The sequence below is a fragment of the Oncorhynchus keta genome, chromosome 1 (assembly GCF_023373465.1).
Source record: "Oncorhynchus keta strain PuntledgeMale-10-30-2019 chromosome 1, Oket_V2, whole genome shotgun sequence".
NCBI lineage: Eukaryota > Metazoa > Chordata > Actinopteri > Salmoniformes > Salmonidae > Oncorhynchus > Oncorhynchus keta.
The window spans coordinates 87,244,427-87,254,426 of NC_068421.1; the positions used below are offsets into that span (position 1 = coordinate 87,244,427).

Below are 10,000 nucleotides of genomic sequence, written 5' to 3' on the forward strand. Positions count from 1 at the left end.
CTACATCGTGGGAAATGTAGTCAGCTCTTGACAAGGAGTGACAACCAAAGTTCAAGAACTGTCTTGGAACTCTAGAGAGAGGAACTGTTCTAACCAGATCCTCTGAAGCTATAACAGATGGTGAAAGCCTGTTGAAGTGACTCAGCCTGGCTCAGTTCGTTATCTGACTTTATTTGACAGCAGCTCATTGTTAAGCTGATCTAGCCCAGGATGTAGTGGTACCATATAGGACTGGCACCAGACTTATACATTGTCAGAGCTGTGGAATGGCATTGTTTGGTGCTTACAGTCTTAGGTGTGGGTAAGAGTCAACAAGTCAATTTCTTCAACTTTATTGAGGTATATTTTTGGGACCATTTTCTCCAGGGGTGAAAATGGGTTCACCGGATTCCCAATGTGAAATAATTTTGACATGTAAACTTTTAAGTGAGTTAAGGGATTTTACATTGTTGGGTTCCCACTTTCCAGTGTGACTTTTTATTGTCGCTGACGCTACTTCTGTGTATTTATGTGTTACAGTGCCACCCAACATCATGGGTGAGGAGGTGAATGCCACTGTAATGCTGGGTCGCTCGGTAGAGCTGCGTTGCCAGAGTGACGCGATCCCTCCTCCCACTCTGTCCTGGCGCAAAGATGGCCGCCCGCTCTTCAGGAAGCCAGGACTGACCGTGTCGGAGGATGGGAGTGTGCTGAAGGTACGGTCCAATTTCTATCCTTCCCTCTCTCTCTCTCTCTCTCTCTCTCTCTCTCTCTCTCTCTCTCTCTCTCTCTCACGCTCTCTCTGTCGCTCTCTCTCTCATTCTCTCGCTCTCCATGCCTCTCATTGATTATTGATTTTGACTGGTAGGTTGACAGGCCTATCCTATCTCTTGTATCTTACTCTCTGTGAATGTGATTGGCAGATTGACAGTGCTCAGGTGCAGGACTCCGGCAGATACACCTGTGAGGCCACCAATATCGCTGGCAAGACTGAGAAGAACTACAACCTCAATGTCTGGGGTGAGTTGCTGCTCTGTCTGTCTGTCTGTCTGTCTGTCTGTCTGTCTGTCTGTCTGTCTGTCTGTCTGTCTGTCTGTCTGTCTGACTGTGCACATCATGTGTTTTCAAAATAAATTGTACTGAACAAAAATATAAACATAACAGGTAAAGTGTTGATCCCATGTTTCATGAGCTGAAATAAAAAAAAATCCCAGAAATGTTCCATATGCACAAAAAGCTTATTTCTCTCAAATGTTGTCCACAAATTAGTTTACATCCCTGTTAGCATTTCTCCTTTGCCAATATAATCCATCTACCTGACAAGGGTGGCATATCAAGAAGCTGATTAAACAACATGATCACTAGACCCCATGCTCACTCGGCTACTCACATGCTCACTCGGTATGCCTCTCCCTAATGTCAATATGCCTTATCCATTGCTATTTTGGTTAGTGATTATTGTCTTATTTCACTGTAGTGACACATGCAGGGACCTCACCTGGTTTAAATGGTGTCTCTAGAGACAATACCTCTCTCATCGTCACTCAATGCCTAGGTTTACCTCCACTGTATTCACATCCTACTATACCCTTGTCTGTACATTTTACTCTCTGTTCCAAACGTACTAGACGACCAGTTCTTATAGCCTTTAGCCGTACCCTTATCCTACTCCTCCTCTATTCCTCTGGTGATGTAGAGGCTAATCCAGGCCCTGCAGTGCCTAGCTCCACTCCCATTCCCCAGGCGCTCTATTTGTTGACTTCTGTAACCATAAAAACCTTGGTTTCATGCATGTTAACATTAGAAGCCTCCTCCCTAAGTTTGTTTTATTCACTGCTTTAGCACACTCTGCCAACCCGGATGTCCTAGCCGTGTTTGAATCCTGGCTTAGGAAGGCCACCAAAAACCCTGAAATTTCCATCCCTAACTATAACATTTCCCGACAAGATAGAACTGCCAAAGGGGGCGGAGTTGCAATCTACTGCAGAGTTCTGTCTTACTATCCAGGTCTGTGCCCAAACAATTTGAGCTTCTACTTAAAAAAAAACACCTTTCCAGAAACAAGTCTCTCACCGTTGCCGCTTGCTTTAGACCACCTTCTGCCCCCGGCTGTGCCCTGGACACCATATGTGAATTGATCGCCCCCCATCTATCTTCAGATATCTTCAGATCTATCCTCGTACTGTTAAGTGACCTAAACTGGGACATGCTTAACACCCCGGACGTCCTACAATCTAAACTAGATGCCCTCAATCTCAGACAAATTATCAGTGAACCTACCAGGTACAACCCCAAATCCGTATAAACACTGCACCCTCAAAGATATCATCCTAACCAACCAGGATCTCAGTGATCACTGCCTCATTGCCTGCGTCCGTAATGGGTCTGCGGTCAAACAACCACCCCTCATCACTGTCAAACGCTCCCTAAAACACTTCAGCAAGCAGCCTTTCTAATCGACCTGGCCTGGGTATCCTTGAAGGATATTGACCTCATTCCGTCAATAGAGGATGCCTGGTTATTCTTTAAAAGTGCTTTCCTCACCATCTTAAATAAGCATTCCCCATTTAAAACATTTTGAACCAGGAATGGATATAGCCATTGGTTCACTCCAGACCTGACTGCCCTTGACCAGCATAAACACATCCTGTGGCGTACTGCATTAGCATCGAATAGCCCCCGCCATATGCAACTTTTCAGGGAGGTTAGGAACCTTGCATCCTTAGGAACCACTAGGCTACCCTGCCGCCCCAGTATTGCGATGTATTGTATTGTGATGATGGTTGACGCTCTAACCACTAGGCTACCCTGCCGCCCCAGTATTGCGATGTATTGTATTGTGATGATGGTTGACGCTCTAACCACTAGGCTACCCTGCCGCCCCAGTATTGTGATGATGGTTGATTGTATTGTGTGATGATGGTTGACGCTCTAACCACTAGGCTAAATTGCCGCCCCCAGTATTGGGATATTGTATTGTATTGTGAGGATTGTGACCCTGCCGCCCCAGTATTATTGATTATTGATTGTGATGATGATGGTTGACGCTCTAACCACTAGGCTACCCTGCCGCCCCCCAGTATTGTGATGTATTGTATTGTGATGATGGACACTCTAACCACTAGGCTAACCACTAGACTACCTTGCCGCCCCAGTATTGGGATGTATTGTATTGTGATGAGGATTGACCAACCACTATGCTACCCTGCCGCCCCAGTATTGTGATGTATTGTATTGTGATGATGGTTGACGCTCTAACCACTAGGCTAGGCTACCTTGCCGCCCCAGTATTGTGATGTATTGTATTGTGATGATGGTTGACGCTCTAACCACTAGGCTACCCTGCCGCCCCAGTATTGTGATGTATTGTATTGTGATGATGGTTGAAGCTCTAACCACTAGGCTACCCAGTATTGTGATGTATTGTATTGTGATGATGGTTGACGCTCTAACCACTAGGCTACCCTGCCGCCCCAGTATTGTGATGTATTGTATTGTGATGATGGTTGACGCTCTAACCACTAGGCTACCCTGCCGCCCCCCAGTATTGTGATGTATTGTATTGTGATGATGGTTGACCACTCTAACCACTAGGCTACCCTGCCGCCCCCCAGTATTGTGATGTATTGTATTGTGATGATGGTTGACGCTCTAACCACTAGGCTACCCTGCCGCCCCAGTATTGTGATGTATTGTATTGTGATGATGGTTGACGCTCTAACCACTAGGCTACCCTGCCGCCCCAGTATTGTGATGTATTGTATTGTGATGATGGTTGAGGTTAACCACTAGGCTACCCTGCCGCCCCAGTATTGTGATGTATTGTATTGTGATGATGGTTGACGCTCTAACCACTAGGCTACCCTGTATTGTGATGTATTGTATTGTGATGATGGTTGACGCTCTAACCACTATGCCATCCCAACCACTAGGCTAGTGTGATGTATTGTATTGTGATGATGGTTGTGTATCCCCTGTCTCCCCAGTATTGTGATGTATTGTATTGTGATGATGGTTGACGTTCAGAGGATGTGTCTCTAACCACTAGGCTACCCTGCCGCCCCAGTATTGTGATGTATTGTATTGTGATGATGGTTGACGCTCTAACCACTAGGCTACCCTGCCGCCCCAGTATTGTGATGTATTGTATTGTGATGATGGTTGACGCTCTAACCACTAGGCTACCCTGCCGCCCCAGTATTGTGATGTATTGTATTGTGATGATGGTTGACGCTCTAACCACTAGGCTACCCTGCCGCCCCAGTATTGTGATGTATTGTATTGTGATGATGGTTGACGCTCTAACCACTAGGCTACCCTGCCGCCCCAGTATTGTGATGTATTGTATTGTATTGAGCACCCCCGTTTTTTTCTTATTGTTATGACAGGTTACTCGATTAACACTGCGTTCATAATGCCATCCCAGTCGTGTAAATATCCCCTGTGTATCCCCAGTCTCTCCCAGTATCCGGGGTTCAGAGGATGTGTCTCCCATGACAGTGATTGAGGGAAGTCTGATCACTCTGGTGTGTGAGTCCAGTGGCATTCCACCGCCCAGCCTCACCTGGCGCAAGAACGGTAAGAAGGATCTGTGTCTGTCTGTCTGTCTGTCTGTCTGTCTGTCTGTCTGTCTGTCTGTCTGTCTGTCTGTCTGTCTGTCTGTCTGTCTGTCTGTCTGTCTGTCTGTCTGTCTGTCTGTCTGTCTGTCTGTCTGTCTGTGTGTATGAGTGTGTGAGTGTGTGTATGTGTGAGTCCAGTGGCATTCCACCGCCCAGCCTCACCTGGAGCAAGAATGGTAAGAAGTATTGGTGTGTGAGTGCATGCGTTTGAGAGTGTGTGTATGACTGTGTGTGTGTGTGTATGTTTGTGTGTGTGTGTTATTTGAGAGAGCGTGTGTGTGTATGAGAGTCTGTGTGTGTGTGTGTGCGTACGTGTGCAGTTGTTTATCTTTGTGTGTGTGTATTTTTCTCTCAGGTTCAGAGTTGAAGTCGGACTCGAGGGTCCGGGCCCTGTCGGGGGGTCGTCAGCTACAGATCTCCGGTGTTGAGAGGACAGACTCCGCCTCTTACACCTGCATCGCCTCCAACGCCGCCGGCAACGCAGCCAAGGAGTACAGCCTGCAGGTGTATGGTACGAAAATAGTACAGAAACCTCACAGTGCTAAAAACGTGTATGTGTGTGTGTGTGTGTGTGTGTGTCCTCAGGAGGGCATGCTCTTCACTCACTCTCTCCTCTCACTGCAGTCCGCCCTTCCATCAGACTCAGTGAGGGGACCGCAGGAAATGACATCACCATGACGAGGGGAGGAGACATCACCCTGCAGTGCGAGGCTGACGGCGTGCCCCGCCCAGCGGTCACATGGCTGAAGGACGGTAGACCAATCACAGGCCAGCGTGGGGCTCAGGTGCTAAATGAGGGGCGGCTACTACAAATCAAGGACGCCAAGGTTTCGGACACGGGGCGCTACACGTGTGTGGCGGTGAATGTGGCGGGACAGGCCGACAGCAAGCATGATGTCAACGTACACGGTAAGACTCTCGTCAACATAGCATAACTTAGAATAGAGAGTGGAAGGGAGGGGGTGATGCATTACACTGGACTATATGGCTGAAAGAAACGTATTCTGTACCTGCTAATATTATCATATTTTTGTGTCTCAGTTCCTATCAGCAGTTTGTGACCACATTCTGTACATGATATATGGTGTGTGTGTGTTTTGGTTTTACTATCCTTGTGGAGACCAGAAGTCCTCACAAGGATGGTAAAACAAGGAACATTTGGACAAGTGGTCCCCACAAGAATAAATGCTATTTTAGGCTTAGGGATTAGGTTTAGGGTTACAAATTAGGGTTAGGTTGAGATTTAGGGTTAGGGATTAGGTTTAGGGTTACAAATTATGGTTAGGTTGAGATTTAAGGTTAGGGGTTAGGTTTAGGGTTACAAATTAGGGTTAGGTTGAGATTTAAGGTTAGGGGTTAGGTTTAAGGTTACAAATTAGGGTTAGATGTTAGGTTTAGGGTTACAAATTAGGGTTAGGTTGAGATTTAGGCTTAGGGGTTAGGTTTAGGGTTACAAATTAGGGTTAGGTTGAGATTTAGGGTTAGGGGTTAGGTTTAGGGTTACAAATTAGGGTTAGGTTGAGATTTAGGGTTAAGGGTTAGGTTTACAAATTAGGGTTAGGTTGAGATTTAAGGTTAGGGGTTAGGTTTAGGGTTACAAATTAGGGTTAGGTTGAGATTTAGGGTTAGGGGTTAGGTTTAGGGTTACAAATTAGAGTTAGGTTGAGATTTAGGGTTAAGGGTTAGGTTTAGGGTTACAAATTAGGGTTAGGTTGAGATTTAAGGTTAGGGGTTAGGTTTAAGGTTACAAATTAGGGTTAGATTGAGATTTAGGTTTAGGGGTTAGGTTAAGTGTTACAAATTAGGGTTAGGTTGAGATTTAGGCTTAGGGGTTAGGTTAAGTGTTACAAATTAGGGTTAGTTTGAGATTTAGGCTTAGGGGTTAGATTTAGGGTTACAAATTAGGGTTAGGTTGAGATTTAGGCATAGGGGTTAAGGAAAATAGGATTTTGAAGGGAATCAATTGTTTGGTCTCCACAATGATAGTAATATAAATGTTTGTGTTAATGCGTGTCTTAATATACATGTATGTACATCCTCTCTCCAGTCCCCCCCAGTATCAGTGGTCAGACCCAGGTCCCAGAGAATGTGAGTGTGGTGGTGAACAACCCTGTGGCTCTGACCTGTGAGGCCTCCGGCATCCCCCTTCCTGCTATCACCTGGCTGAAGGACGGACGGCCAATCAGAGCCTCCAGCTCTGTCCGCGTCCTCTCAGGTTAGCTCCCCATTCGGTCTGGCTTGTGTGACATCATCTTGGTGAAGATGGTTAAGATGGCTGTCGTTAACTTGTATCCTTACAACCGTCTGTTGCTATGACAACGCTTTGTATCCTTATCCCCCTCATTTCCTTTGTGCTTAATGTCAGGTCACATGGTCAGGAATAAAGGTCCTTCTAGTTAAGTGGCCAAGGGAAGTAGACGAGGAAAGGAACCCATGTTGGAGAAGTACAGGAATAATCAGGGCCTTCTATTACAACAATGGTCTCTGGTACTATCTAGCCACATCGTCTGACTCTCTGTGGAGTCACGTTGATCAATCTGTCTCCCAGCTACAGTTGAAAGGCCCAAACAGTTGCACTACATCAACTGTAATGTGATCAGTAGGACGAAGGCCAGGTGGTGTGGTGGTTTCTACACACACGAGGTGGTGTGTAGAAAGACAAACCTCTGGGAGAAGGCAGGAGTTTCTCTTGTTGAACGCTTTAACAAGCTGCTCTCTTTGTGCGTCCAAAGACAACAGTCAGCGGTTCTGACTGCAGCTAGACTCAGGCCACGTCCCAACTGCCACCCTGTTCGCCTAGATAGTTTACTACTTTTGACCAGGGCTCCTGTTCAAAAATAGTGCACTCGATCGGGAACAGGGTTGCAGTTGGGACGAACCCTCGACCTCCTGAAGTTATGGTAGTCACTTTACCTCAATCACTTCCTTTACCGTCCTAACTCACTCTAATACAAATACAGCCTCAAACATGGACCCGCGGTCTGACCAGCGGTCACACACATCAACCGCAGCCTGACCGCCTTTTCAGGCTAGAGGATGTGAGGAAAGGGGATATGGCAGTTGTGATTGTGGTCAGCCAGGGAAATGGATTTGTGTAGAGGTGATTACTGGTTCATACTCTGTGGGGTGTGGTCAGTAATTCTCCACTGAAGCAGGCAAGCCAAGTTAACATTATATACATTTATTGCACGTTCAGCTGTAAATTTAAGAAAAATGTATCAAAAAAAGACAGCTATAAAATAATGATTTAATCCTACCAAAAAAAATATTTAATCCTACCATAAAAATAATGATTTAATCCTACCATAAAAATAAATAAGCTCAGTCCTCTTCTAAGAGCCACATCTGTCTGGGACAATTTTCTACTTGAAATCAGAGAACATTGTGCTACTTGTCCTCTGGGATGGATCTGATGTGCTCCTTGAAGTTGGTGTTGAGTTTGTGTGTATGTGTGCGTGTGCGTGTGTGTGCGTGCGCGCGCATGGCCGTGTGTGTGTGAACTGGTTTCTGTGTCCAGATAATAACATTTTTTTTTTAAGTAAAAAAGAGAGAAAATAGGAACTGATCTGAGTTCATCTGTTTGAGTGGGTGTGTTTGAACAGCTGTGTCTTGGTCAGTGTATCCTGTTTCACACAGCTAAATGGATTTTTTAGTGCCCCAGAAAGCAAACTGCATGGAAGCCACAATTGTGATGTGAGAGGGAGCATTTTGTCTGTTTGCACCTCTTTAGGCTCAAAACTGTCCCAAATTGCATCATATTCCCTATGTAAAGTAGTGCATTATGAAGGAAATATTTTACCATTTGGGAAGCAGAATAAATATTGACTTTAGATTAAGTTTTGAAAAAGACCAATCAAAGACACAGTGATTATTTAGAGACTTGAGCTCAACCAAGTATTGACTTGTTTGTCAGGAGGGCGGAGCCTTCGTCTGATGCACGCAGCAGTGGAGGATGCTGGGAGATACAGCTGCATTGTGTCCAACACGGCCGGAGAGGAGAGGAAGAACTTTGACCTGGACATCCTGGGTAATGACGTCAATGACCTTTATCTTATCTCTCAGGCCTTTGACCTGAGAGAGAAATATGTTTTGCAGTATGACACTGGTGGATATTGTGATAGTGAGAATACCTGATAACCACTACTGGACAGACTTAATATGAACAACCAGTTTGAACGCAATGAAGCCTTCATAATCCCATTATAACGCCTACATAGATGGTTGAGGGCTGAGGGTTGGTACAGTAGTTGGTCAGTACAGTAGTTGTATTGCTTTTAACCTGGCCAAAAGCCAGAGAAAATGTTGGCTGGATTCACGTGTTGTGAATCCAGCCAACATATCAGATTTCAAAAAGGCTTTTCGGCGAAAGCAAACGATGCTATTATCTGAGGATAGCACCTCCGTAAACAAAGAGAGAGAAGCATATTTCAACCCTGCAGGCGCGACACAAAATGCAGAAATAAAAATATAAATCATGCCTTACCTTTGACGAGCTTCTTCTGTTCTGTCCAATATGTTCCATAAACATCACAAATGGTCATTTTGTTCGATTAATTCCGTCGATATATATCCAAAATATCCATTTATTTGGCGCGTTTGATCCAGAAAAACACCGGTTCCAACATACGCAACGTGACTACAAAATATCTCAAAAGTTACCTGTAAACTTTGACAACACATTTCAAACTACTTTTGTAACACAACTTTAGGTATTTTTTAAAGTAAATAATCGATAACATTGAAGACGGGATGTGTTCAATACAGGAAGAAAACAAACTGACGCCACCTTTCTGGTCACGCGACTCTCACAAACAGTACATTTGAAGTGACCCTCGTTTTGAACAGGGTTACTTCTTCATTACACAAAGGAAAAACCTCAACTAATTTCTAAAGACTGGTGACATCCAGTGGAAGTGGTAGGAACTGCAAGAAGGTCCCTTAGAAATCTGGATTCCCAATGAAAATATTGAAAAGAGAGTGACCTCAAAAAAAATAATTCTGAATGGTTTTTCCTCAGGGTTTCGCCTGCTACATAAGTTCTGTTATACTCACAGACATGATTCAAACAGTTTTGGAAACTTCTAATAATATGCATATCTTACCTTCTGGGGATGAGTAGCAGGCAGTTTAATTTGAGCATGCATTTCATCCGGACGTGAAAATACTGCCCCTGTCACCAAGAAGTTAACCCTTTCCATGCATGTCATCTTCCAGTCCCCCCTAGCATTGTGGATGAAGGCACGGTGCAGGATGCCAAGGTCAAGGAGAAACACAACGTGACCCTGACCTGTGAGGTTGCAGGTCAGTGACATCATGGCAACACAACTCCACAATGACTAAAGTCTGAACATATCTCAATCCAAAATAGACTATTTTACAGTTCATACATAATGTAACAGGAA

The 10,000-nt window shown here is 44.9% G+C and overlaps 1 protein-coding gene across 1 annotated transcript in view; it reads left to right on the forward strand.

Moving 5' to 3' along the window:
* The window catches only part of hmcn1 (hemicentin 1), a 253,969-nt gene that overhangs the window by 185,486 nt on the left and 58,483 nt on the right, over positions 1-10,000 (forward strand). The window contains exons 41-48 of the mRNA XM_052523937.1: positions 520-695; positions 903-999; positions 4,435-4,557; positions 4,954-5,109; positions 5,223-5,507; positions 6,646-6,813; positions 8,512-8,625; positions 9,813-9,899. Of these exons, the coding sequence (XP_052379897.1) occupies positions 520-695; positions 903-999; positions 4,435-4,557; positions 4,954-5,109; positions 5,223-5,507; positions 6,646-6,813; positions 8,512-8,625; positions 9,813-9,899 (1,206 nt within the window). The remainder of the gene's footprint in view (positions 1-519; positions 696-902; positions 1,000-4,434; positions 4,558-4,953; positions 5,110-5,222; positions 5,508-6,645; positions 6,814-8,511; positions 8,626-9,812; positions 9,900-10,000) is intronic.